We start from the raw sequence: 26,452 nt of genomic DNA on the forward strand, positions 1-26,452 counted from the left end.
TTAAAGCTTTGGGGCTGCTGCGTCACCACGTTGTCTGGTCGACTTTGGAACCAAAGCCATTTCTTCCTGATACTTTCTCCGTGATAGCACTCTGACTCAGCGGAGGTGGAATTTGGACGGCGAGGTGCGCCGGGGTGTGTGACCTGCCTGCCCAGCTGGGAGGGGGGCCCAGCGTCAGCTCCGTGGCTCGCAGAGCCCTGGTGCAGCAGGGCTGAGATGTGCTGGGCCAGGAGCAGGAGGGCCCGTGCCTACCGAGCACCCGATTCAGGAGATGTGGGCAGCGCGAGCTCTGGGTTTGTCTCGGAGCGGTGGTTTGACACGAGCCTTGATAAAACATCTGTAAAAGCAGGAGGCTGTTTCATGTGTGCGTCTCTTACAAATTGTAGATAGCGCTGGCATTTTCGGTTTGCCTGCAGGGTTGCCTTTCTGAGGGGTGTACTCATCGTACCTTTTAAAACTGGGAGGCTGGAAGCCTGTGGGCGGGCTTTTGCAAAAAAAAAAAAAAAAAAAAAAAAATACAAGCTCCGAAACGTAAACCTGAGCACCTCGAATCAGTCAGGTTAGCAAAAAACATTGCTTGGGTGACGGTGGGGGACTGGAAGCAATAGCCTGAGGCAAGTCCACGTACAGAGGCAAGCGAGCTGCCTAGCACAGACCAGCAGGACCATACGGCTTGGCTGCTGTGTGCATATGGCCAGGCACTGACTGCATGGTCGGCTGCAGGGAAATAACCAGCAGACACGCTGGACCTAAGCAGTAGATGATAAATTACTTTCTAAAGCAATCAAATTGGCAGAAATGCTGAAGTTTTCCATGCTTGAACAGAGTCCCCTCTAGTAGCTATTCCCACCCTTCCATTCCTGTGCAGGAAGAGAGAATTTATATTTTGAAATTAAAGGGGGGAAAAAAATTGATTGATGGTGAATAGTGTTATCTGTTGAGATGCAAAATGTGATCTGCGATAGCTCTCTGGGTTTCTAGAGCTTTCCATGTACTGCAGGGCACTATTACTTGTCCTGCTATTACCACTGGGATTTCCAGGCCTGTCCATGTGGGAATACTGTTTCAGCAGAGGCTAAAGCATGTCCTCAAACTAATACAACCACACTGGTGTTGGTGGTCAGGTTAGGCTCAGTCCTGGCAGGCAGAAAGTAATCCAGACGGGGTCCGAGTACGTTGGTGTGCTGAGCAAAACCCAGTGCAGACAGCGGTGTAATGCAGCCTGTCCTCTGCATCGCTGCAGCCTCGACTTTCCGCAGGAGGAGCAGCTCGGTGCTGTGTGGCCTGAGAGGATGTGTCACGACAGGAGGCTCGCTGGTTTGTAATCAGGATGCCTGGGTGTTGCTCCAGATCCCCGAGTCACAGACAAGACGGGAGCTCTCCTCCTGCTGCAGATGAGATCTTACATGAACGATCTGCTTATTTTGAAAGTGCTGGTGACACAGAGCCAGGAGGACAGTGAGCATTTATCTTGACTTCAGACAAACGCTCAGTGCTGCCCCACTCAATCAACGTGAAGGAGCACGCACTGGATGCACCTGTCTGCAGTAAGGTGCAGGTATACCTGGCGAGGGAACCATCCAGGAAGCTTTATGTGACCACACAATTATCAAAATGTGAGAATTTATCGAGAAAAGTTTTGCAGGGTTCTCCCTGACATCCGAGGCTCTTTGGTATTTTAGCTATCAATTAGGACGAAGGAAAAAACAATAAACAGGAACCAGGAGGAGCAGGAAGCTTGCAGAAGGCAGGGCTCTGGCTTGAAATTGCCTTGATGAGCTGCAGGCATGGCATAGGAGAAACAGGATGCAGTTCAGCAGTGACAGGCCCTGGTCTTTGGGTGACACAGCACAGGCAGACCTGGAGCAGTCCTGCAGAAAAGCATCCAGGGGCTGCAGTTCGTCCCACAACCCAGCGGCACGCTGCAGCAAGAAACCTATAATTAAGAACAGGACAGGATCTGATAAATTATAAGGGATGCACCTGTTTGTCCATGCTTGTGAAGCAGAAATATGCCAGTTCCAGGTGCTGAAGAAGACTGAAAAGCTGTGCATCAGCTGCGTAGGAAAGCTTGCTGAATGGAGAAGGGAGCAGCCTTCTTCCTGTGATCTGGCTGAATAGGATAAGAAGGAGGGGACATGATTGCACGAAAGGAGATTCGGTTTTGAAAGCAGGGAAAAGCTCTGTAAGGGTAAGGGCAACCGAGAGCTGGGTGAGACTCGTAGGAAGGTGGTGCCCTGTCTGTCACTGGAGGATTTTAGACGAAGATCTTTGGGTAAGCATGTAAAGAAATGAATGAGAGGAATAGGGAAAAGATGGCCTCCCAAGACCCGTGAAGATCTGCCTCTCTTCCACGAATTTATCCTTCCTGGGAGACACGTGGGCGTGTAAAGAGGGTGGTGAGAGTCTATTTAGATCTCAAGCCTGCAGCACTCAAAAAGTAGAAATTTCCCACTTTTCTCAAATCGCAACCATTTAAGGACCTTCTTGCTAACCTCACGCTTCTGTGAGGAGCTGTGCTGAGTACTGGAAAACCGAGCACGCCGTACCAGGGGGATTCTGGTGTGTGAGACCTGGCTAGGATCTACAAAACTTGCGCTGACTCTCCCTCTATCTGACTTCTTCCTGTGTGTCTGCCAGCTTTGTTCCATTTTTTATTCATTTGCCCTCGTTTTCCTCCTCCCAGCCTTCCCAGAGAACCTTCTAACACTGCTTTCCTGCTCGCCTCATAAAGTTGGATTTAAGGGAGAGGCAGCACACTGCTGCTCGGCTATTTTTGCTGCTTGCAGTCAGCTGGGCGAGTCATTGCAGCTCGTTTTCCTTCCCCTCAAGGGTGGCCTGCCTGATGAGTCCCTTTTGGGCAGTGTTCTGCGACGGGAGCTTCTCCCATCTTCACGGTGAGCACACAGAGAAAATTCTGGTCTGTTTTCACTGTGCTTCCTCAGGACACTCTCCCTCTCTCCCTAGATGTCCCCATGCAGGTCTCAAAGCGTCGTGGTATGGCTGAGGGTGGCGGCACCTCAGGAGACCGCCTGGTTCAAACCAAGACTACCTACAGCAGGTTGCTCAGGACATGGTCTGAGTTTTCAGGCTGGGATGCAGACTCCACGGCCTCTCCTGGCAACCTGTTTGACTGTTTGACAGCCCTCGCAGTTAAAAACTTTCTCTTGCTGTCCGACCGCCTGAAGTCAGGCTGAAGGGCCCGTGACCCCCTGGATCCTTTTTGCCCTTTCTGAAGACGAGTGACATTTGCTCTCTTGCAGCCCTCAGGGACATCCTGGGATAGCCACGACCTTCTGAGAAAACCAGTGCTGGTCTCGATCAACGTGGGCCAGTTCCCTCAGTTCCCGTGGGTGCATCCCTTCAGGCCCTCATGCATGTCCAGTCTGTTTAATTGTTCCTCAACCTGATCCTTCTCCACTGAGGATAAGTCTTCCTTGCTCCTGACATACTCCTCAGTCCCAGGGGCCGTGGGCTTGCTGGGCTTTTGCTGATGACATACCTGTAGACATTTTCCTTGCTGCCCTTCATGTTCCTCACCAAATTCAGCTCCAAGTGGGCTTTTGGCTTTCATAAGCCCAGCCCTGCATGTCTGGACATTGTCTCTCTGTTCCTCCCAGGTTGCTTGTTCCTGCTTCCACTTTCTGTGTGTATCCTTTTTTTTTTTTTGGCTGATATTGTGTATTTTTTTTTGAGGATTTTCTTGTTCATGCATGCAGGCCTTTGCTTCTTCTCCTGCGTTTTGCTTCATTCGGGGACAGACTGTTCTTGAACCTGGAGAAGGTGATCCCTGAAAGTCCTGCTTTAGTTGTGCTTGAGAAAGAATTCAGTAGGTTTTTTTTAGACATTATTCCTTATATACTGAAATATATTTTTGTATTATCCTTTATATTTTATTGACTTGACTACAGTTTCAAACTCCCTTGTTCCCAGTGCAGTGTTTTTGAATATTTCCATGCAACCTGCATGAACTTTACTGTTTTATCTGCCTCGCTTACCACTCCTTTGCAAAAACTCATTGCTTGTGCTTGGATCTACTTTCTGAGCGAAAACAGAGTTGCAGCGAATGGTTGGGATTTCTGTCTTTCCCTGGGCGAAATAAAAGGTTTGCATTTTCTCCAAGGGGGGAGCTGAAGTGCTGGAGATCTACCATGGCACCTGCATCCTTGTGTGTGCAGAGACCTTCACCATGGGGAAGCAAGAGTAGCTGGTGGGGTGTGAGCAGGATGGTCACAAATCGATGGGGCAAAGGAGTGCCTTGGCAAAGCCTCCGCCTGTTTTTACACTTCCCTGGTATTTTCAGGGGTCTCCTCCAGTTTCCTTGCAGCCTGCAGAGCAGGGACAGCCTCTCCATCTGCCTGGCGGCCTGCGGGACATGGTGTTTACGAGCACACCTCTATCATTAGTGACCCTTTCATTAAGCAGCTTACAAGCACAACCCAGGAGGCTGTCCCCAGGCTGCTGGCGAGGCGTCCCATGTCCCTCGTCCCTCGGGGCTGGAGGTGGGTGGCTCTGGCAGTGCTCCCTGCTCTGCCTGTTCTCGGGCTGTGCTGCAGGAGGCCGCAGCCACCCTCGTCTGTCCCTGGGGACGGCCTTGCTGCGAGCAGGGTGGCTGCTTGATGGTGTTTTGTCCCCTGCTTCTTACAGAATTGGGGCAGGAGGCAGGGGAGGGGGCGAGGTGTGAGGAGCTGGCTGCTCTGGTGAAATCCCCTGAGAGCAATGTTTGCGCTGGGCAGGGCAAAGGATGCAGGACCAGCTCGTGCTCCGAGGGGCTGTCTGCTCATGCCTGAACCTGATCTGTGCTTGCGTGAAGGATTCTGCCCCGTCTTCCAAAACCCTCCGGGAAACAGCGTGTGCTTTTGGCAGAGAACCGTGCCTCAGCTTAACAAGAGGGACACGTTCGCACACTGCTGCTCCTACTGGAGCCATTTCCATTGTCCTGAGAGCTGGTGGCAAGCAAGGACGTGAGGGATGGGAAACTGAAACCCAGCGCTATTTGCATGCGGCTAGAAATTGGCACCCCAGACCAGAGTGAGCAGCCACCTTTCTCGCTGATTGCCTGTTCTGTGATCGCTCTGCTCCCACCAGAGCTGCAGCCGACAGCCTTTTCTCTGCTGAAGGCCAGAAGACGGGGTGAGAAGAGCATGCGGAGCAGTGTGAGGCTGGAAGTTTTGAAGCTGTCGGGAGGCGAGAAGTTCCTCCAGCGTCTGTCACTCCCAATGCTCCTGCCCTCCTGCAGGGGCCGGGCATATTGCAGCCCCTGTGCTGCTCTGCCAGCGCTCAGCAGGGATCTTTGCCCTGTGGGAGAAGCACTGATAGCATTACTCAGAGCAAACATAACGATCCGATGCTTTGCCTTTGCAGAAACTGTCCCAGTTCAGCTTGCGGGGGCGGGCACGTGGTCAGCTCGTTCGGTCAGACCGAGCATCTCCTCGAAATGTGCTTCGGCGCGAGTCTTGCTGGTGGCCTGGGAGCCAAGACCTGTGTGAAGACTGCACAAACCTGGTTTGGGAGCGGGTAGCAGGCATCTTTCAGCTCCAGCAGGAGCCTGCTGTGGGGCTGGGGCAGAGCCGGGTGCTGTTGTGGAGCTCTTTGCAGCCCTCTCTGCGCGGAGCCGGGCCATGAAATTTACGGTGCCTGTAGCCTGTAGCTCAGGCAGAAACCCAGCAATATTTCACGATACATTAATTGCTTTATTTAAGGGCACGTATTTAACTGCTGCCCTTCTGCAGTCCCTGGAGTACTCGGAATGGCCGTGTCTCTCCCGCTGCCCGTGGCCAGCTGGGTGTGCAGCGATGAAGCTGACTTTAGGCACATCCTGATCTTGTCATCCAAGCGCTAAAGGATTGCCATTAGCTAATTGCCCTTGGCAGAGGCAAGGCTGTTGAAGGGCGCTTTTTTGAGTCTCCCAGACTGACTCCTCGTGTCTTTTGGCAGCAGTTAGGTTACTCATTTACTCATTTTTTGGATGAGGAGGGGTGGATTTTGAAAGGATCAGCTATGGGGAAGAAACGGACGGGAAAGGGAGGGGAGAGGATTTGGCAGGAGAGGATGAAGGTAAATGGAATGAAACTGAGCTGAAGGCTGTAGGAGGGAAAACAAGGACCCGGGCAGATTTGGGGAAGGTCAGTGGTTTTTGCTCTGTTTGTTTTTTAATTCCAGGATATGTACAAATTTCACTTTATGGATGAGAAGTGTGTGTGTGTTTTCTCTGGAGCCTTTTAGTCAAAACACCTCGTGCCAGCTTCAGTCTGCTTATTTGCATGCAGTCGGAAGTTTGATTCTCTGGAGGCACTCTCCTTGGATACTTGTGAACTGTGCTCTCAGGAGGCTAGCAAGGCTGCCCAAAGTGGTGTTTGTTTTTTTTTTTTTTTTTTTTTTTTTTTTAACCATAGAAACATTCCCTAGAAATGATGAGGTTGAAAGGGAAAAGAGATTGCCTGTGCAATACAAGTTAAGCATTCCAAAGGAGAAGATGAAAAGGGAAATGAAAAGTTTCCATGGTGCTGCAAACTGAAATATTCATAGTAGCTTTCCAAGGCCTCCTTATCAGCATTTGCACTTCCTAATTTCTCCCCACTTTATCTCTTTTTGAGCCTCTGTGCAAGAGAAGGAATGAAAGGTATTTTTTTTTTTTCTGATGGTCTTTCTGCTGTTCAAATTATTTCTAACTTTCAAGAGATTAGGACCTTTAAAAAAATCATGCAGAACTGTAAATTCTCTGGAAGAACATCCAATTCATCAGGCTGGATTGCCTGGACATGCGATGCTTTTCAGAGAGGATGCCGAGGTAAAGGCAGAGCTTGGAAACCTGCCAAGGAACAAAAGGAAACCACACTTAAAAGTGTTTTGGAAGGTTGTCACATCCTACGCTCTCCCCAGGGGTGCCGTGGGGTGAGGTCCTCAGGGGTCTGGCAGGATTTCAGCCGGTGCCTCCTGGTGCCAGGGCAGCTTTCACGCCAGAGAGCAACACAGACCGTGCAGAGCGCAGGTCTGAAGGGAAGGGGGGGCGTGTTGAGGTGCAGCTGGGGAGTGTGGAGGAAACACAGCCATTAATTCACGTACCTCAGACACCACTGGTGTGCATTTGTACCCTGCAGCTCAACAAAACAGCTATTTGACAAGGGGGGTGCGCCGTCCACCTTTTGCAGAGCAGCCTGGAGGGCTGTCAGCCCGGGCGCGAGGTGTGCTGAGGAGTGTGAGCATCTCCGAGAAGGGGCTGGTGCATGTAGAAGTGGGCATTTTGGGGCCGGAGGGAGGAAGAGCTCAAAAAGCCAGTGTGGTTTTGATGGTGGTAATAAAACAAAGTCTGTGTGCCTTCTCATGGCAACCACACAGCGCTCTGAGCCCGGGCAGGCAGACCTGAGATAACATCTGGTTATCGGCAGCAACACCCTTTTCCCAGACGTGTGTCTCACCCCGTTCAGGAAAAGCCTTTTTTGTGCCTGGAGGCCCTGGAAAGCACCCGCAGGGCCCAGAGGGAGTTCCTGTGCCAAGCTGCTCCGAAACATTTTTTGTGCCCGGGGGCTTCAAGGCTTTTTGGGGCAGCTTGGAGCCAAACTGCCCCGAAAAACTTCTCTCGGCCATTTGTCTCTCAGCCAGCGGGACCTCAGAGGCGGTCTCTAGCCTAGTTAACGTGAAAGATTTGGGGTGAAAAATTCTCTGAAGGAACTCCAGGTGGTCCAAGCAAAAGGAGAAGTCTCTTGTGCCCTCTGGACTTGCTCATCTCATGTGAGTTCTCTGTGTGCCGTTCTGTGCCACTTTGCTGCTGTGCCTCTGTTTCTTCCTTTCCTTTTCCACGACGCTTTGTGATCTCTGCTTCTGAAGGTCTGATTGTCTCAGACCTGCTTCTCTCACCACCTCCTCCAGCTCCATACCCGGATGGTGTTTTCCCTCTACACGTCCATTTTGCAGTCCTTCCCGCGCAGCTGTCAAGGTTAACCTCAAGGAAGTGGGGCTTGTTTTCCTGAGGGCGGCAGAGAACCGTCTCAGGCTCAAATCCTACGTCAAACAAACAAGCTCACGTTAAACTTCTGGCTTTTGCAGTTCCTGACGTGGAGGTTAAGTCCTGCAATTGTAAGAAATGCAGGTGCCGGGGGGTGCCCTGCTGAGGGGTGGTGCAGGTGCTGGTGGTGCAGGTCAGCTCTGCCACGCTCCGGACGTCGGAGGCTTGCTGCACATGCGAGGGCAGCATTACTTGGTTGCTCTGCCTCCTGTATAAATCAGGGCCAGCTGTGGCTCTGTGGTCTTTGCTCGATTTCAGCCGACTTTGCCTGGGAAACGCCTGCGGTGGGGATTTCCCTTTGCCACTGCTGTGGCTGTCAGAGATTAGTGCTGCCTAATTGGAGGCTGCTCTGGTATGGCTAAAGCACAGGCCTTTTAACTGTCTCCCCTGGACCGTGGAAGCAGGTGATTTGAACGCTCCTTGTAGCAACTTTTTCGGTATTTGAAGCCTGTTATCATGGCTTCCATCCCTCATCTCCACCCTGGAGCTTTTCGGGTTCCTTAGCAGGCCACACGGCTGTGATTTCTGGTCCCCAACACACTGGGCTGAGTTATCCTTGAGTCATCTGGCGCCTGTTCTCAGCACAGTGCTCAGTGCTCACATCTTTGCCTGGTGTCTGATGGGAAACACGAGCTGAGCTGAGCAATGCAGAGCCTGGAACCTGCCTGGGTTGGAAGAAAATACACAGAGAGCACCTCAAGGAGTAAATGCCAGGTTTGCTCAGCCTTTCCCCCACATAAAAATGGGGGAAAATTGTTGGGATCAGCCCGTGATGGTGCTTCCAGGGCAGCTTCTCTTGCTGTGGGTGCCCCATCCCTGGAGGTGCTCAAGGCCTTTGGGCAGCCTGGTCTGGTGGGAGGTGTCCCTGTCAGTTCTTCAGAGGTCAGGCAAGCGTTTCCACATTCATGTCTGGCAAGGTCAGAAGGGCTGAGGAAGCTGTGTTTGAGGATATCAAAGTACCCCGATGGTTTTCTGAGCAATTTATCAACTGGAAAATGAGTCTACCCACTCTGAGCACCGGGCTGAGAATCACTTCTGCTTCACTGCTTCCTCTTAACATACCAGACCCAAGAAAGCCAAGGACAATATGGCTGTGTCTTTAACAACAACAACAACAAAATAATTAAAAAATGAACCAAAGGTTTTGCAAATCAGCAGATGTACTGATCAATTCCAGGTCCTGCATGAGCTGCTGGTGACTGTGCTCGCTGCATCCGTGACTCAACCTGTGTATACCCAGAAACAGCAGGGCCAGGTGCACACCCCGTTTGGCACTGAAGCCTGCACAGGACATGTCCAGAGGTTTCTCTGCTGACCTGCTGGTCGCCGTCGTGCTGGGCCAGTGCTGCCTTGCTTGCAAGGGGCTGGAGCAGAGAAAGCTGTCACAGTCAGGATGTTTTCTAACAAGACCTTTGCTCTCCGCAGATGGGAGAAATTGCAGCTATGACCCCACTTTCTCTGCCTCCTTCTGCTGTATTCCAGACCTCGGAGAAGAGATGAGGATCTTCTCACCCCCGCAGGGAAGCTCTGCTCTGTAGTTAGGGTTCTTCACGTGATCAGATCTTCATCTCAAACTGGTCCCTGCTGTTCAGCGCAGAGCCCAGAAATGCCTGTTGTGAGGGCCCTCAGGGAATCTTTTAAAACTACTTGCATGTCCTCGCTGTGTCTCTTGCGGTTGCGTTGTCCTTCTAGTAGAGGCAGAGGAGCTGCTTCCCCTGTTTATGCCAGCAGCACGGAGCTGTGAAGCAAATGGATGTATTTTACTGTTTTATTTAGAGCGCTGTGTATTTTTTAATGAGGTGGTAGTGCTTCCAGTGGTAGGGCTGCACAGCTTAACTGGCAAAAGCCATGAAGGAAACATTGCTCGGCCTTGAGAGGCTTGTGCTGATTGCCTGCTGCATCCTAGTGAGCAGAGATCTCTGTAGCCTACTCCAGTACCTTCAGGGAGCTTCAGAAAAAAATCTCCTTAATGCTTCCTTCTTGGAAGAGACAGGAGGACATCCACAAGGTCCCAGGTCTAGGTCCTTGCTCAGATGGGAGGACCTAGCCCCCAGCTCCAGCTGCTTCTCAAGTTAGGGATGTGCTGCCCATGGGCACGGTGTCACAGAAGTGACTCAGGACATTCCGCAGCCAAGGAGGAACCAGGCCCCAAGGGCAGATTTACGAAGCTTTTCTGAAGTTGAGTCATGATCATGAGATCCCTCCTCCGTTAAGAAAATGAAGGAGGCAGTGGTCTCGGAGCCCAGGTTAGAATGGGACTTTTGGTGCTCCTGTCACACAGTCAGGAGCTACAATTAATTTAATTATGGAGATCTTTAAAATGCTTTTTTTTTTTTTTTTTTCCATTTATTTTTAGGGGGAGGTGCAATTTTTTCCAATAAGAAGGCCTAGTGTGCTGACAAAATGTTGGTGTATTTCCCCCCATTTTCTCCCATCCCCTTCACCAGCTGCTGTTTGACTCTGCTGTGAAAATGATGCCCCCTCCAAGCAGCAGTTTCCCTGAAATGGGGAAGAAATGTGCTGTCACCACTCCCTGCTGGAGGAGCTGAGGCTGCAAGACAAACTTTGGGTTTATGGGGCTGAAAGTCCACGCCATATGTGTGCACCTTGGTGTGCTGCCAGGGGCATTTTCAGGAAGGGACAGCACACGCGGGGACCCTACAATCATGGAATATTTGCTGTAGGAAAGGACTCCTGGAGGTCTGCTGGTCCAACCCCCTGATCAGAACAGGAGAGCTGGTTGCCCAGGACTGTGTCTGGGCAGGTTTTACAGATCTCCAAGGAGGGAGGCTCCTCAGCCTCTTTGGGGAACCTGTGCCAGTGCTCAGGCACCTGCACAGCGAAGAAATGCTTAAAGAGGGAATGTCCTGTGTTTCTGGGTGGCACCCAGCCCGCTGGGTGCCTGGGGCTGTTCTCCCCCAGCTGCAGGACGTGTCTTTTTCTCCTGTTGAACTTCACGAGGTTCCTGTCGTCCTGTTTCTCCAACCTGCCCAGGTCCCTCTGGATGCCAGAACAAGCACCTATTTTATCAGCTGCTTCCCAGCTTTGTGCCATCGACAGACTCGCAGAGAGCATGGGGAAAGTGGGGGCTGCTTTGCTGTAGGGATCACCCAAGACAGGAGAGAATTCAAAGAATTGAGTTTTCGAGGAATGCTGACCTCTCTGCAAGGATCTTCTTGTAAGCACCATGATAGCTGAGGTCTGCCAGCTGCTCCCATAGCTGGTCCCACAGCCCTGCTGTTCTCATGAATCTGGGAGATTGTCTCCTGCTGAGGAACTACGTCTTGTCCCCGTAGGACAGGCTGTACTCACAGGGGCTGGGATGTGGCCTTGGGCTTTGCCAGGGTTCGGGGCCATTTCTGTACACAGGCCTGTACCCCGATGAGCACGGAGGCTGTCACTTCTGTCTCTAATCCCCTGTTATTCTGCGAGCGCCCCTGGAGATGCCCTCTGAGGATTTCTTCTGGGTCACACAGGGACTTTCCAGCGCTGGAGTGAGACCCTTTCCAGGTGCTGCACCAACCAACCCTCTCGGACTATCTCTGTGTGCTGCCTTGTGTGGATGCAAAGGAGCGGTTTGAGCAACAAGGTGCAGCTCTCCTGGTGGTAGCTCCAATCGTCCTTCATCCTTCCTAGAACATTTTCAGCTCCTTTTTTTTTTCTTTTTTTTTTTTTTTTCTTCTCAGGATCAGTGCTGTCAGCGTGTCTTACAGCCATGTAAAATGAACCTTGCAGAGTCAGTGAGCCTCATTGCAGAGTAAAGCCAGGCCTGGCTTTATTCACTGTGACCTGGGGTCTTTGATGGTCACACCTTGAACAGGCTGCTCAGGTACAGGGGAACCTATGGCGTGAGTTTTGACCAGTCCACGATTAATTTTACAGTCTCTTGGCACCAGAATAATCTCAAGCCAACAACGCACAATAATGTTTTCAGCTTCCCACCAAGTTCATTTTCACTCTGGCTGTTTATTTATTTCTGGCATACCTTTCCCACATTGACTCCTTCCTGGGCAGTACCTCTTGGATGTCACCCCATTTCTACAGTAACGTGAGGCCCTGTGGGTGATTCTGGAGCTCTGCTTTAGCTTGTAGACAGCGTTATTGACATGGAGAGCATTGTGCAGAGCATCCAGAGCTTTGTTGTGCTACAGCTCCTTCCCGTGTGTCTGCTGAGGAGCACTCATGGCAGACCAGGTCCCTTTATAAGGTTCTTCAGTGTCCCATGCTTCAGAGACTGTTCATTCTCTCAAAAACCCTGCTTATTTTCTCTAACCCTGCTTATTTTCATTAGTGAAGGTGTGAGGTTTTTCAGTTTTTAACTGCAGGGTGTCAGTATAGTTATGTGGCACCATGCCGTGCTCTTGGTTTTCCTCATAGGGGATTGCACACTAGGGGTTAACTGGAGTCCTTGCTTCTCCCTTTGCATTTAGGGAGCTTAGACATACGTTCATTGCCTTGTCTGCAGTTTTAAGTGCTACCCAAAAGGATGGATTGTGTAGCACTCTGGTGTTGCGGCGTGTATAACAACCAGCTGAGCTTTGAGAGTCTCCGTGAACGTTGAATTGTCTCACCAGCCATGGGGTATACATTTTCTGCATCATGGAATTTCACTGCCTGCCCTTGGTCTGCAAATGCATCATCTACATCTCCTGCTGCTGGGAGCACGTCACTCCTTAAGTAATACGTTTCGGGATTTTACATGCAAAGATTCATGCTGATCACAGATCTGTCTCTCTCTTCTGGTAAAGTTGCAGGCAGACCAATAGGTGGTGGCTTTTGTGGCTGGATGCTGAAACATTTCTGTTCGGGCACTTTCCCATTCTTGAAGAGGCACTTGGCAGCACACTCATGTTTTCTGCATTTTGTTTTCACCTGTTTGCCTGAATTTCATCCAAGGATCATCATTTGATCCTTATTTTGACTCTTGCTTATATGAATCCTAGAACTGTGAATAGAGATCTCTGCTGCAAGCTGTGTGGTTTCGGCTTGGTTTGGTGGTCCTTGCTTTTCTCCAGTCCATCCACCTGCTCAGAACAGAACTATTACCCACATTAGATAAAGAAGGACATTGTTTTTTATAACGAAGATGTGAAAGGATTATCTCCAAAGGTGGAGACTTCCATCACCACTTGAGCAACCTGTTGCAGAGCTCTCCTCCACACTCTTCCCAGAGAAATTTTTCCTAACGTCCATATATTTGCTTAATTTGGGATCAACTTCTTCCATCGTTCCAGCCTACTGATGCTGCACTGATTCAGGCTGTTTTTCCCCATACTTTTCTTTTAATGCTGAGCTTTCTGCTGTGGCTGCAATAGTGTTGAGAGGGTCACTATTCCTCTAGGACCATCTTTGTCAATTTTCTGGTATTCCCAGCCATATCTTGCCTTTCTGTCTCTGGAAGATTTGGAGGTCCTATGAAGCCCACTCCAGTGGCAGCAGAGCCTTAGTTCTACAAACTGAAATAGCAAAGGGCTTTTGTTTCCAAACCTGGGCAATTGTTCCCAAGGCACAGTCCAAACTTGAGCATTTAGCTCCTCTTGTTTACTTTGTTCGTCATTTGCCATCAAAACCTTACAGGCAGTCTGCGCAGGATCTCTGTACCTTGCCGTGTGTTCCTGCTCTCTGTCGGAATGACGGCCCAACCACGAATGTCTGTCTGTGCTTGGTGACTCTTTTCTGAGTTGAGATCATTGCTGCTGAGGAGCCTCGTACCTCCAGACCACAAACTTGCTTCCACCTGAAGAGCAGTTTAGCTAGAAGTTCCCTGGAGCGTGGCAGTTAATTTCCCTTTGGAAAGCTAATGTTCCTGCTGTAAGAGGGACCTGCTATGTACAGAAAACCTCTTGATTTTTTTTCTCAGTGTGAGTAAACCAAACCACTAGACCTGTAATGAATGTGAAGGTGTTTGAAAACATTCCCTCTCTAGGGCTGTTCAAGGATCTTGACAGTTGCTAGATTTTTTTTATTTTTATTTTTTAATGCTAGATCAGCTGTCTTTTTACCTGTGAACATCCCTTCTCCCAAGATTAGTTTCCCAGGATCACTGCTTTATTTTTTTAAGTAATTTGCATTTCTTTGTGTTTTTTTTTTTTTTGGGGGGGGGTGAAGGTAGCCCTCACTGTGCCAGATCCTTTGCACCTCATGTTTTCTGCACAAGAAATTTAATCAGCTATGAATACAGACTAATGCAGGTTTAATACAGGTAGAACATGCCAGGTTTCAGGTAGGGAACAAAAAGGACTGTAAAAGCTAACTACGATCTACCAGGACTGATTTTTTTTTTTTTTTTTTTCCCCAGGTGTGAGTATTTGGCCAAGGTGGGGTTGGGTTGGCTGTGAGCTGTGCCAGTGGACGGGGAGGAGGCAGAGAACGGGACAGAACTGGTGTCCTAGCGCGATTCACAGATCAAATATTCCTGTGTAACATGGGATGCAGGCTCACAGGGTCCTGTGAAGCTCCAGTTTGACTGCCCAGGATCGAGCAGTACAGGCTCACAGCGTTTAACGTGGTTCCTGTGAGGAAGCTGAGTGTCAGTTTGCAATATTGTTCCAGGTGCAAGGACACTTTGGTATAGGATTGCTTGGGCCCCTGCTTGTCAAGCGGTGCGGACTGGTGATGATGCATCTGCCCTCCTGGCACTGAGTGCTTTCTTTCCTGCAGACACTCACCCACGTGGGCAAGCAGTCTTAGTCTTGGTGTAACTCAAAAGCTGCTTGGCTGGGCTCCCTCTCAAACTGTAGTATCACCGATCCAGCACCACTGGTTAAGCTGTTTGCCAAATGCATGTTAAACAGACCGAAAATGGGCAAAACCAAGCCCTGCCCCAGCCTTCGCCCACATTCCCAGTTGATTGCGTGGGGCTCTCTTTCACCTGTAACTTGCTTGCCAGACCTGGGTTTCCTTTTCTCTGGGCAGCAGGAGCTTATCACTGCCCCCTCCGCTGCCTGGGTCTCGTGGAAAGAGCGTGAGTTAACAGCCAGAATTGCTCTTTGCTGACCAACACCGCCAGCTTCCTATTTAAAATCAGTCGTGCCAGCTTCATAGAGCTTCAGTGCTCTCTGTGGGAAGGGATTCTTGTGCTGACCGTGCTTTGTGCATCTCGTTTAAACACCATTCGGAGTGCTGCCTGTGGTGCGGCTACACACCGGGCGCGCAGGATGTCATTGTCAGTGGGGAGGGAAACCAACAGGTGCCTGCCACCATTCCTGTGATCTGTCAAACTGATTTTCTTCCCTTCATGCAAGCAAAATTTCGACTCCTTCTTGGTCCCAAACCACCTGAGGGCTAAATGAAGTATGCATCCAGACTGGCTCGTTCACTCCCCATCTCTCTCTCAGGCTTTCCTCGCCTGGGATGTTTTATCTCCCCTGCTTCCTGGGTGCTGTACTACCTGGGGTCATCTCCCCTTCAACCTGCTGCTGCCTGGCCCTGCCCCAGCGGTGTAGGGACAGCCTGGGGCTGGGGAGAGATCTCTTTTCTCTCCTCTCGCCCACAGAGAGGAGCGAGGGGTCACGCCAAAGGGGAAAAACGCGTCCTGGGGGGGGTCCCCTCCATCTCACGTCCCGCTGTCTCTCCGCCCCTACAGATGTCGTGGCACCCGCAGTACCGCAGCTCCAAGTTCCGCCACGTGTACGGCAAGGCCGCCAGCAAGGACAAGTGCTACGACTGCGTGCCCATCACCCACAGCGTCCACGACAACCACTTCTGCGCCGTCAACCCGCACTTCGTGGCGGTGGTGACCGAGTGCGCGGGCGGAGGGGCCTTCCTTGTCATCCCCATCCACCAGGTGAGCTCCGCCGGGGCGGGATGGCCTTCATGGTGCTGGTGGGGGGACCAGGCTCTTCGGGGAGGTCGATCCCACAGGGCATATTCAGCCAGTGCTGCTCCCGGCGTTGCAAAATGCACGGAAGGGGCTCCAGATTGCCTGGCACGTGGGTACCTGTGCGTCCTAGGTGGCTGCTCGCAGGTTCTCGACACCTTCCTTCCTTTTGTACCCTGGTTGCAAGTCTTGTGTAATCAACGGGAGCTGTGCTGTTCAGATGTTTGTCTCCCAGGAAAGACTGCAAATCAAAAAGCAATTAGTAGATACGAAAGGTAAGAACTGAAAGGTGCTTTAGTGCCTTGGCTTCATCTGCCACCGGAGCAGAGCATGGTGTATTTTGCTCTAACTACCTTCTCCTTTGTGAAAGAATGGAGACACAGTTACGAGACAATGAAGCTCTTTAGCTTCAAACACTGATGCTGGAAAAACTTCCCTTTCGGAAACAAATCCCATGTTTGTGGGTTCTGATGACTTGGAGATCTGATGAGAGGGAGAAGCTGGCTGTCTGGCATTTATTGCTGCAGAAGAATTAGGCATGCACTAATGTGGATTAACTTCGGTATGAGATTATGGGCTCCCTGGAATCAGGGCAGAACAGATGAAAGGCAAAAGTTCAGCCTTTAATTAAAAGTTAATTGATGGTGTTATTGTAATGCCACTTTTTCAATATATATTTGCTAAGGATGAAAGTGCACTGGGTGTGCTTGAAGAGCCTAGTGCAGTTCCCGGCTCTTCTAGACTTTGTTTATTCAACTCATTAACTGCTGGTGCTGTTCAGAGACAGTCCTAAAATTAACCACTACCCTGTTTTTCTTGACTGAGTCACTTCTGCCCCCTCGACCACGATCTGTTGGGGCTGAAGAACTTGTCTTTATCACAGACCTGCATCTCTGAGCAGGCAGCTGGGACTGTGGGACGTGGGGTGGGACCCAGCTCTCAAAGTGTTGGCAAAAAGAGCTCAAGATGCTTGCACGGCTTACTATTAATTCTTCTGTCTTGACACCTCTTCTCAACTTAGCTCATCTTTAGTAGCAGTCCCTCTATTCTTAACACCTGCTTCAATGCTCCACCCAGGTCTGAAAGACTGCCTGCAGAAGTGAAAGGCACAGCAGGACTAGAAGAGATAACTAGAGAAGGATAATTAAAGTATGTCAATGAAAATGTGAAATTACTTTCATTTGAGGACTTGAGACTTTGAAGGTTAGGCCTCCATTAGTCCTGGGAAAAAGGACAAACGAGTGAGACACATCAAACTGTGAACGGGGTGGGGGAAGAAGTGTAGGGAGAATTCCCGATTTGTGTAGTGAAGGGGAGGGACAGCAGCAATCAGAATGGCAGCAGGCATGGGTGGACACTTTTGCAGTTCAACCGTGGAGCTCACAGCCCTGGATGCTGATGAGCCTGGAAGAATTAAGGGGTTCAAAACAGGACAGAGTTACGGACCTGTATGTGTTGTGCGTCTTCCAGCTGCTCTCCCAATACCTGTTTCTGACACAAGCTGTGGGGGAGAGTGGCCTCGGCCACCCACAGAAGGGGGTTCTCTGAGCCTGGGGGCTGTGGTACCGGTTACTTTTTTTTTTTCAAGCTGTGCTTCTGAGCTGGTGCCACCTGGTGAAGAGCAGCAGCTTTTGGCTTGTGCTCCCAGTGGTGGTATTTGTGGCTGCCAGCTCCTACAGCGGCGGTGACCCGCAGCACTCCGGGCTCTTGGCTTGTGCCCCTGGCTGCCAGGGAGATGAAGGCAGCCTGGTCTGGAGGCTTGTGTCTGGCATTGAATTGCCCTCTCATGACTGGTAGCCAATCTTTTTTTTTTTTTTTTTTTTTTTTGGCTGGATTTGCAGCTCTTGTCTCTGGTTTAATGGTGTCTCTTTTCTTCTCTCCTGCTGAGTCATGGAAGCTGAGCTCTCTCGTCCCTTGAAGAAATCCCACTTCTTGCCTCCTGCACCATTCTTCCTCACTTTCTCAGAGCTTGGCAGTAAGGCAGGGGTGGAGAGCAGCAGGGCTTAACAAAAGAAAGAGCTCTTAGCCACAGATACCCCATCCAGCTGGCCTAGAAACACATTGCCTACTACCTGAAGAGGAATTAGCTGAACTCTTGCCACCGCTTGGAAAACAGTCTTCTGTTGCAGAACATATCGCTTAGATCCTGATGAAGATCAGTCAGGTCCTCGCTGAAGCTGGCTGGGTGGAACAGCTTTCCATCTCAACAGGAAAGCAGCTGTGGGCACAGGGGCTGTCTGGGGCCTGGCACAGGGCGAGTGCCTTTGTAAATCTCACGAGTCCAGGGACACACATGCCTTCCTTTTGCCTTCTCCCATGACCAGACCTGAGACAAAGAGGTAGCAGGATGCAAACAAAGTCCTGAGAGACAGGATGGGTGGGTTGCAGGGGGGTAGGTGAAGAGTAGGAGAAGCTTCAGGATGGGGCTCGGCATGGCATGGTGGCAGTTTGGCCGGGTGGCCTGGGAGCCTCCCAGACGGAGCAGACAGGCAGCCAGCTTTGGGAGGAGACGGAGCTCCCATAGGGATCAAGGGATCCCTGTGGAGCTGGCTGCCCAGCCCTCTGAGTTGTGAGCTTGAAACCAAGCCCTGAAGCCCGCAAAAGGACACTGTGGGTGGGGGAGCTCTTATTAAAGGCCTTTTATCTCTTTTCTGCTGCCTTCCCAAGTCACTTTGTATTGTTGCTGTCATAAAACTGATTTGTTTTAAAGTGGAGTCTAAAAAAGCGGTCTTTTACATTTCAAAGCCTGCTGGGTGTTCAGTTTGAAGCAGGTTAGTCCCAGTCGATGAGACAAACTTTCTTGTGAAGCCAGAGTGGTTGCACGCTGTGTCCTGTTCTACACCAAAAAACGGCCATTCGGCAGGAGTTTGAGGCTGGGACGTGGCAAATAACATGGTAGCCACATCCAGATTAGGGTCAGCACTGATGCCCCTCCACCACACACTCTCAAGGCCACCTCCAGAGAGGTGTGGGGAGCACACCCACAGCAGTGTCTGCTTTCCAGAAGGGCATGCAGTTGCATTCATTTTGATTTATGATGTGGAAGAAATCCCTCACTCAGAGGGTGGTGAGGCCCTGGCACAGGCTGCCCAGAGGAGCTGTGGGTGCCCCATCCCTGGAGGTGCTCAAGGCCAGGCTGGATGGGGCTTTGGGCAGCCTGGGCTGGTGGGAGGTGTCCCTGCCCATGGCAGGGGGCTAGGACTGGGTGGGCTTTAAGCTTCCTTCCAGCCCAAACCACTCTGTGATTCTTCCAGCTGAGATAAAAGTGGGCAGGTAGGCACGACCGGCTTGCAGCCCTGTCTGCCTCCTCAGGAGACCGACCTCTGCTCTCGCACAGAAGTCTGCATTCCTGGAGCACCTCCTGCTCCTCCTGCTTCTGACAGGAAGGAGCAAGTGTTGCTCTGATGTTAATCAAATCCCCAGCACCCTCTCTATCACGTAGTAGACAAATTGACATGACTGTAGCAGAGGCTGTCTGCAGCGTGGGTTTATCCTGATGCAACACAGCCCCCTTTCGGCACAAGCACTCAGTGTGCTGCTTCGTGCACGACAGCAGTGAGTATGCTGCCCAAATGTGGCTTATTCTGGGAGAGTCCTGAATCTGATTTAATGCGGTGAATGGCTGGATTTGAAAGCCATCAGAGAGAAACGCATAGCTTGTTGAAGGAAAAACTGGGTTTGTAATTTGTGTTGTTGCTTAAAAAATAAATAAAATAAAATAAAATAAAATAATAAAATAAAATAAATAAAATAAAATAATAAAATAAAATAAAATAAAAGCTAGTTGAAGAGGCTAAAAATGATCAGCAAAACCACTTTTCCTGCTTAACAGAAATTTATTCTCAAGGAACAGATAAGAGATTTTCTCTCCCCCCCAGATCTTTAAGAAATCTGGAAGATTCAATTGATTCCTAAGTTTTCCCACTCTAAGTTTTATTCTGGTGTCTGAATCAAATAATAGCTTATGTAACCTCTGCTGTATGTGTACAGATTTCTCAGTAGCGCTGTGAAGCCCTGCACAACACCACGATACCTTCCTGTCTCTGATATCATCAGGATTTGCCTTGCAGGGACAGCAAAACCCCATTCCCAACAGAAGGAGACCACCCAGGGCATTTGGAGCATAACAATCAGAAAGAGGTTTCTTGGTGGAGCTGGATGGGTCTTACTTGAAAGTATCCTGTAATTCCATGGCTCACCTTAGGTTTCATGATATATATACATATTTTTCTATTTTTTTCCAGACAGGGAAGCTCGACCCACATTATCCCAGAATATGTGGGCACAAAGGAAACGTTCTGGACATCAAGTGGAACCCATTCAATGACTTTGTAATAGCCTCGTGTTCAGAAGATGCCACTGTAAGTTTCCCAGCTTATACTCGATGTTATTGCCTGGCTAATGTGCTTTTGGGGGAAAGCAATAGGAAAAGAACCAAGAGGCCCAGGGATGAGATGTGAAAATGCATGTAATCTTCAAGGACAGATATATCAAAATCGTGATAGGAAGAAGATCTGTTTGTGTGGGGGCTTCCATCTTTAGAGGTTTGTTTGCGTGAGAAAGAAGCAAATGTAAAATTGGTTCAAGGTTAATCACTGTGAAACTCCTCCTTTACTACAAAATAAAACTTTCAACGCAATGTAATCTGTGACAGCTGTTTCAGATCATTTCTCCACACAGCAAGTTTGAACTTGTTTCTCTCTGAGTTACTCTGTAAAGCCATGCTGGATCAGCTATGGGGTAGTTAAGGAGTCTGTGTCATACTTTATTCCAGCCATGGCATCAACAAAATGAGTATTTTCCAACTGAACACAGAGAAAGACTCCAGGGATGCAAAGGGTAATGCTAATACAAACCTATAAAAAGATATCAAATTCTTAAGTCAGGTTTATGTTTTATGCCAGTTGGGCTGAGATTGACGTAAGTAAGATGCAGTCACACAGTTTAGCTCAGCGTAGGTGCAGTCTGGTTATTAGGAACTGGAAAATGCAATTCATTTGTGTAAGGGACAGTCTAGCCTATATCTGCCCACTGGAAAATTGCTTTCTGTGGCTTATCAAAAGTGCGGTGTTGGCTCTTATGACAGTAAGAACATCTAGCTACTATGGTCTTTCTCAGAGATCCCATGTGTATTTTCTCCCACTGGGTATATTTGCCCTTTGCCACACAGAATCAGGGAGGTTCCCTTTGCCATTTCCTCCAGCCCTGACTTGGTGGTTTATCTTCTGCCATTTCAGCTCTGTCGGAAACCTCTCTTGAGTTGGAAATATATGATCTTTGAATTTTCCTTCCCGCTTAGTGACTTTTCTTTGCTTTTTTTTTTTTAGGATCTTTGTATCTTTTTTGACAATGTTTTTCAATTTCTGGGCTGCCTGGGGGGGAGGTTATATTTTATCTTCCAACTGGAATGCCAGGTGTTCATGCTGTCTCAGAAAGGACTTGTGGCAGGAACGCACCACCATGACCTCTCTTTTAAGTCTCAGATGAGAAATGAGCACAAGCTTCAAAGCTTCCTGCTGCAGTTGCAGAATATATTCAAATAACACAATTACAGAATCATTCAGGGTTAAAGGGAGCTTGGGAGCTTTAGTCTGTGGAGCTGAGTCTTGAAAACCTGCAAGGATGCAAACTTTACCACCTTTTCAGGCAACCTGTTTCTGTTTTTTCTTATACGCAGCTAGAATCTTCCCAGTGTAGTTAATGGCCACCGTATCCAATCATCCTACTCTGCACTTCAGTAGCAAGCATGGCTCTATTTTCTCCGTTATCTTGTTAGTACCAAGGGCTTTTATCAGGTTCTTCTCAAGATGTCTTCTCCAAGCTGAGCAAGCCCATCTCCCCTCCTCACAGGACAAGTGCTGCAGCCTCCTGAACATCCTGGTGGTTTCCACTGGACTCACTGAAGTTTATCAGTAACTTTCTTGTGCTAGGACATGCAAAAGTGGGTGCAGCACTCCAGTGGTTGTTTAAAGATTGCTGAGTAAAGTGAAAAATCATTTCCCTTGATCTAGGAGCTCTCTTCCTGTTTTTCCAGACCACGATGTTGCTAGCTTTCGTTGCTGCCAGGGCATGCTGCCAGGTCTTATTTCTTCTCTTGTCTACCAGGACTCATTTCACGCCGTTAACATCTGTCTTACCTGTCCTGTCCTGTCCTGTCCTGTCCTGCAGAGCTCAGACTGGATAGCTATTGGGACACCACTGCAGCAACACCTTCTCTGTCCTGACCCGATAAGTATGCGAAGTTTTAGGGTTTAGGTGGATGCCCACCACTTCCATTGGGCTGGACATTTGAGCCAAACCCTTCTTTTCTCTCTGTTGTTTAAGGCCTGGTGCTCCCTGCCATTTTTCAGCATCAGCATGAGGCACTGCTCTGGCTTGTGTGTGAGGATGTGTCTGATTGCTCCTACTGCACTGGTTTTCCCTGAAAATGTTGAGGTGGGCCACAAGCTTGTGTGAAGATGATGAACATTTCCCACCACCCGTGTTCCTAAAAGGTTTCTTGGTCATTAGCCAGCCTTTCTGGAGCGTGCCATTGTGATAACACAACTAAATTTTGTGGTCTACAGCTGAAGCATGCAGAGTGGTACTCGAGGGCATGGGAGGGGATGGACAGTCTGTAAATGTCCAGTGCCCTTCCCAGGTCCTACTGCTGCCTTGGACTGGGGCTAAGAAAAGTGGCCTGGGACCAAGAGTTTGAGCTTAGAGCAGGAACCAAGCTCATCCTCCTGCCCCTTCTGTTCCTTCTGGCAAATCATCAGGCATGTATGAATTCATCCTGATGAAGATCTCCTGATGAAGATCATCCTGATGAAGAGAACTCCTGTGGTTGGAGAGTCAACTCTGTGTCCTTAACTTTGCTTTGTCAGGTTTCCTTCAAGATGCCGTGGAGCAGACTGCTGGTGAGCTAGGTTGCTCATGCTTGGCCTTGGCAGTTCTTGCTCCAAGACCTGCTTCTCCTGCCCACTAAGGAATGAGAATTGCTGCTATTTCATGAACCCTGAAACTCCAGTCAGGGTCTTACCACCAAACATGCATGGTTTGTTCTAGGCAGTTCTTCATAGTGTGAACACACACCATTTCCCTCTTTTCTCCTCTCTCAGCCCCATTCATTTAGTGATTATAGCTGTTGAAACCGTAGGGTGTGATGCTTCCTCTTCCTGCTGTGGAAGTTCATTAGAGGCTACAGGACCCCACAGTCCTAACGTTTCTGAGGGACTTGATTCTTTAATGAGATAAGCACTGGTGAGAAGGAGGGTGCTTGTGATCCTTCCTAGCAGGTCCCTGAATTTGTGCCTCTCCTTCTTTGGTGTAGAATATTGTGATTCTCATCAGCCAAGCACTGGGAGACTCAGGCAGCCATGGCTAATTTCCACAAGCTTTCTCATTCAAAGAGCATTTCTATCTGGCTTCAGGTTAAGTCCTAGAGAATTTCCCAGAAGTAGAATCACTTTCCTTGAGCCAAGGGGTTAATCTGTTGTCATCCTAAAGGCTTGTGCTTCTAAGATCAGTGTGGGAAAGACTCTTTCCTTTTACCTGCACAGGTTCAGCTGCTTTTGCAGGCCACCTCTGTTGTCTCCTTCTATATCAAGAGGACAGAATTTATTCTTGTCTTTATGCAGCACCTTCCAGATGAATCCAGATGAATCCAGTAGCCCTGTCATGAGACAGCAAACTCCCCTTGTGTTATACTGCCCAGGCTGCTCAGGACATCCACCCTGTGGCCACCTGAGTGGGCTTCTGTGTCCTTTGACTGTGCTGTTTGCAAAATATTTAGCATTTGTGCAGTTTTCAGGGGACAAATAGTACTATAGATATTATCTGACCAGGGGCACTGTCAGTTCTTCTACCAGGTAGCACTGAGTGGATGGCTGCTTGCATCAGCCACTGCTATAATATTTTCTGGGACTCTTTGCTGAAGTCTATCTCAGATTTGCGTATTCCTGCTCAAAGTTTGGTAGAAGGCAAGGTAGAAAACTGCAGGTGCTGTGGTTTGGTGTCTGTAAGATCTGTGGCATACTTCTTCCCCTTGGGAGCAGTTCTTCATAAGTGCTCTAACAGCGTGGCCAACAACAATAATTACTGTTAAATTCTGAGTCAGCACCCTACACACTAATCTCACAAAGACCCATCCTCTGCCATCCAGGTTAAGATCTGGGACATCCCCAAGCACTTGCTAACAAGAAACATCACCAATCCGAAGAAGGAACTTCTTGGGCATGCTCGAAGGGTGGGCCTCATTGAGTGGCATCCCACTGCCGAAAACATCCTCTTCAGTTCCGGCTATGACTACAAGGTGGGTCTGTTTTCTTTGAAGCCCTCCCCTTGGGACTTAGGGTTTGGATTTGTTTTCATTTCAAGCTGTAAGTTAATGATAAAGACTTCAGAAGCCTTCCTGAGGAGAAAATCCCTGAGCAACCCAACAGGCAGGAGTTCATTGTCACGGGTTTCAAAAAGCCTGGGTAATTTTCCAGTCTTCTGATGAACTTCAGTCTGCTCTTCTTTTCCGTGGCAATATCAAATGCCATAGATGACCTTTGGCTTCATTCTTGTGCTAATGCCTATATCTGCCATGATGTTAGTCATTTTTCTGTATAAAATGTGATCCTAAAGGAAACGAGAATATCAGAGATTCTGAACAGACACTATGTCCCTGATATACTTATCTAAGTACCAGGGATTATTTCAAATACTGGAGAATTGCAGCTCATGATAGTAAGATGTACACATGTGGAGAAGAAAGGAAGAAATAAAGAGGGTACACAAAGTCCCCACTTTGTTAGGCAGCAAATGTCTGATTTTTTTTTATTATTATTATTATTTTTTTTGTTCTTTTGCCCAGATAATGATCTGGAACATTGACACGAGGGAGGCTGTCATCTCGAACCCAGTGAAGACCCTCGACGCTCACAAGGATGTGATACTCTCCATGTCATTCAACACAGATGGTAGCCTCCTTGCCACAGCCTGCCGGGACAGAAAGATCCGTGTCATAGAACCTCGTTCAGGAACAGTCCTACAGGTAGGTGGTATTCAGTGGTTTGTGGTCCAGCTGATCTCACCCGTGGATTGTTTCCTCTTCTGGGTAGACTCACTGCCATTAGAGAAGACAGATCTGTGCCCAGTGTTGTCTGAGACATCAGAGAGTAGAATTGTCTTTTACTTTTCATGAAAGAATTGCTGCTGTTGACAACAGGTTCTCTGCATATTGCTAACAAGCTCTTCTCTCCCTAAAACCCTTCCTGAAGTGCACTGCTTTCATAGTTCCCTCCTGCAGTCCTCTAGGGGTACTGCTGTGGGATTCCTTAGGGTGACCAGTAGAGATCAGGTGGCCAGGTGGATGCAAGTGTACATTTGTCTGTACTTTGCATTTCTTGGTAAGGTGATGCTGACTGCCTTTTGGAGGTATGTGCACACATTTGTGTATTTGTGTACACAGAAAGGTCAACAGTACCACTAATAGGGATTACCCTCTTGTGAATTGACTGGGTTTTTGGGTGTGGGCTTGAAGAATTTAGGCTGCCTCTCTCAGATGGCTTTGAAATCCTGCTCACTGTAGTTTCAGCCAGGCTGGGGAGATGTTTCAGGTGTGACTGACTTCCCCACGTGGAAGTTCTGGGCTAAATGTTTTGTTGGGAGGTGCTTTCGTTCTTGGCCTTGCATGGCTTCTGGGGCTAGAAGTGTCATGTAACGTGAAATGTAGCTGCACAAAGATGGCCTGATGTGCCTTAGCCAGCCCAGATCAGCTTCATGGGCAGGGGAAGGTGGTTTCTTGCCTTGATGTGATTTCTTCTTCCATTTTTTTAATGGAGGAAGGGAAGAGGCTGTCTCTTACTCTTGCAGTGTGTTTTCTCTTCCTAGGAAGCCAGCTACAAGTCTCACAGAGTCAATAAAGTCTTGTTCCTTGGAAACATGAAAAAGCTGCTCTCTACTGGAACATCTCGGTGGAATAATAGGCAAATTGCACTGTGGGATCAAGTGAGTTGAACCATCAATTGTTACCATAGAATCTTCATTTTTCTTTCTTTTGCTGTCACTTTAACTTTTGCACCTGCCAAATACCCAAGAATTGGTTTATAACAGCAATTCAAAAGTGACTGTCAAGTTCTTAATGGGTGATAAGTTCTATTGTTATGATGCTATTAACTGAGCATAAATTTTGAAGAAGCTCTCAAAGCTTTGCACATAGAAATCCACCAGAGCAAGGATAATGCTGTGCCTACTGCAGAAAAAAAATAATAAAAAATTCAAGGGACCTTTGGATGGTTCCTGTAGTTCCCAGTTAAAAGTAGCTCTTAGTGCTCTTACCGGCAAAATTGTTACTGGTACTGGAAGATAAATGAATTCTAGGCAAACATACTCCAAAAAAGACCTCAAGGAAGGAAAATATGTTGTTGTTTTATGTTTTATTTTTTATATTTTATTTCCAATGACTCCTTACATTAGAGTATTGAGGTGACACTTGTCAATTCCAAGACATGCTTCTCTATTATGATGGTTGCAAGCCTCATGAAACTCTCCTCTGCCCCCCAGTGAGATGCTTTTCCTCTGTTTGCCATATCACTTTGTCCTCTGCACCAGCTACTTTGCAGCACAGCCTTCTGCCTCTTTCTCTCAGTGTCACCCTTTGT

The 26,452-nt window shown here is 48.9% G+C and overlaps 1 protein-coding gene across 3 annotated transcripts in view; it reads left to right on the forward strand.

The window, feature by feature from the left end:
- Positions 1-26,452, forward strand: part of CORO2A (coronin 2A) — a 46,010-nt gene that overhangs the window by 12,958 nt on the left and 6,600 nt on the right. The window contains exons 1-6 of one of the 3 annotated variants that reach the window (XM_032206278.1): positions 6,072-6,125; positions 15,591-15,791; positions 20,069-20,185; positions 23,968-24,117; positions 24,664-24,843; positions 25,683-25,799. In XM_032206278.1, the coding sequence (XP_032062169.1) occupies positions 15,591-15,791; positions 20,069-20,185; positions 23,968-24,117; positions 24,664-24,843; positions 25,683-25,799 (765 nt within the window). In that variant the 5' untranslated portion in view covers positions 6,072-6,125. Of the gene's footprint in view, positions 1-6,071; positions 6,126-8,132; positions 8,139-15,590; positions 15,792-20,068; positions 20,186-23,967; positions 24,118-24,663; positions 24,844-25,682; positions 25,800-26,452 lie in introns of those variants that run through there. The other 2 variants (XM_032206277.1, XM_032206276.1) reach the window with 2 other exon arrangements.

The sequence above is a fragment of the Aythya fuligula genome, chromosome Z (genome assembly GCF_009819795.1).
Source record: "Aythya fuligula isolate bAytFul2 chromosome Z, bAytFul2.pri, whole genome shotgun sequence".
NCBI lineage: Eukaryota > Metazoa > Chordata > Aves > Anseriformes > Anatidae > Aythya > Aythya fuligula.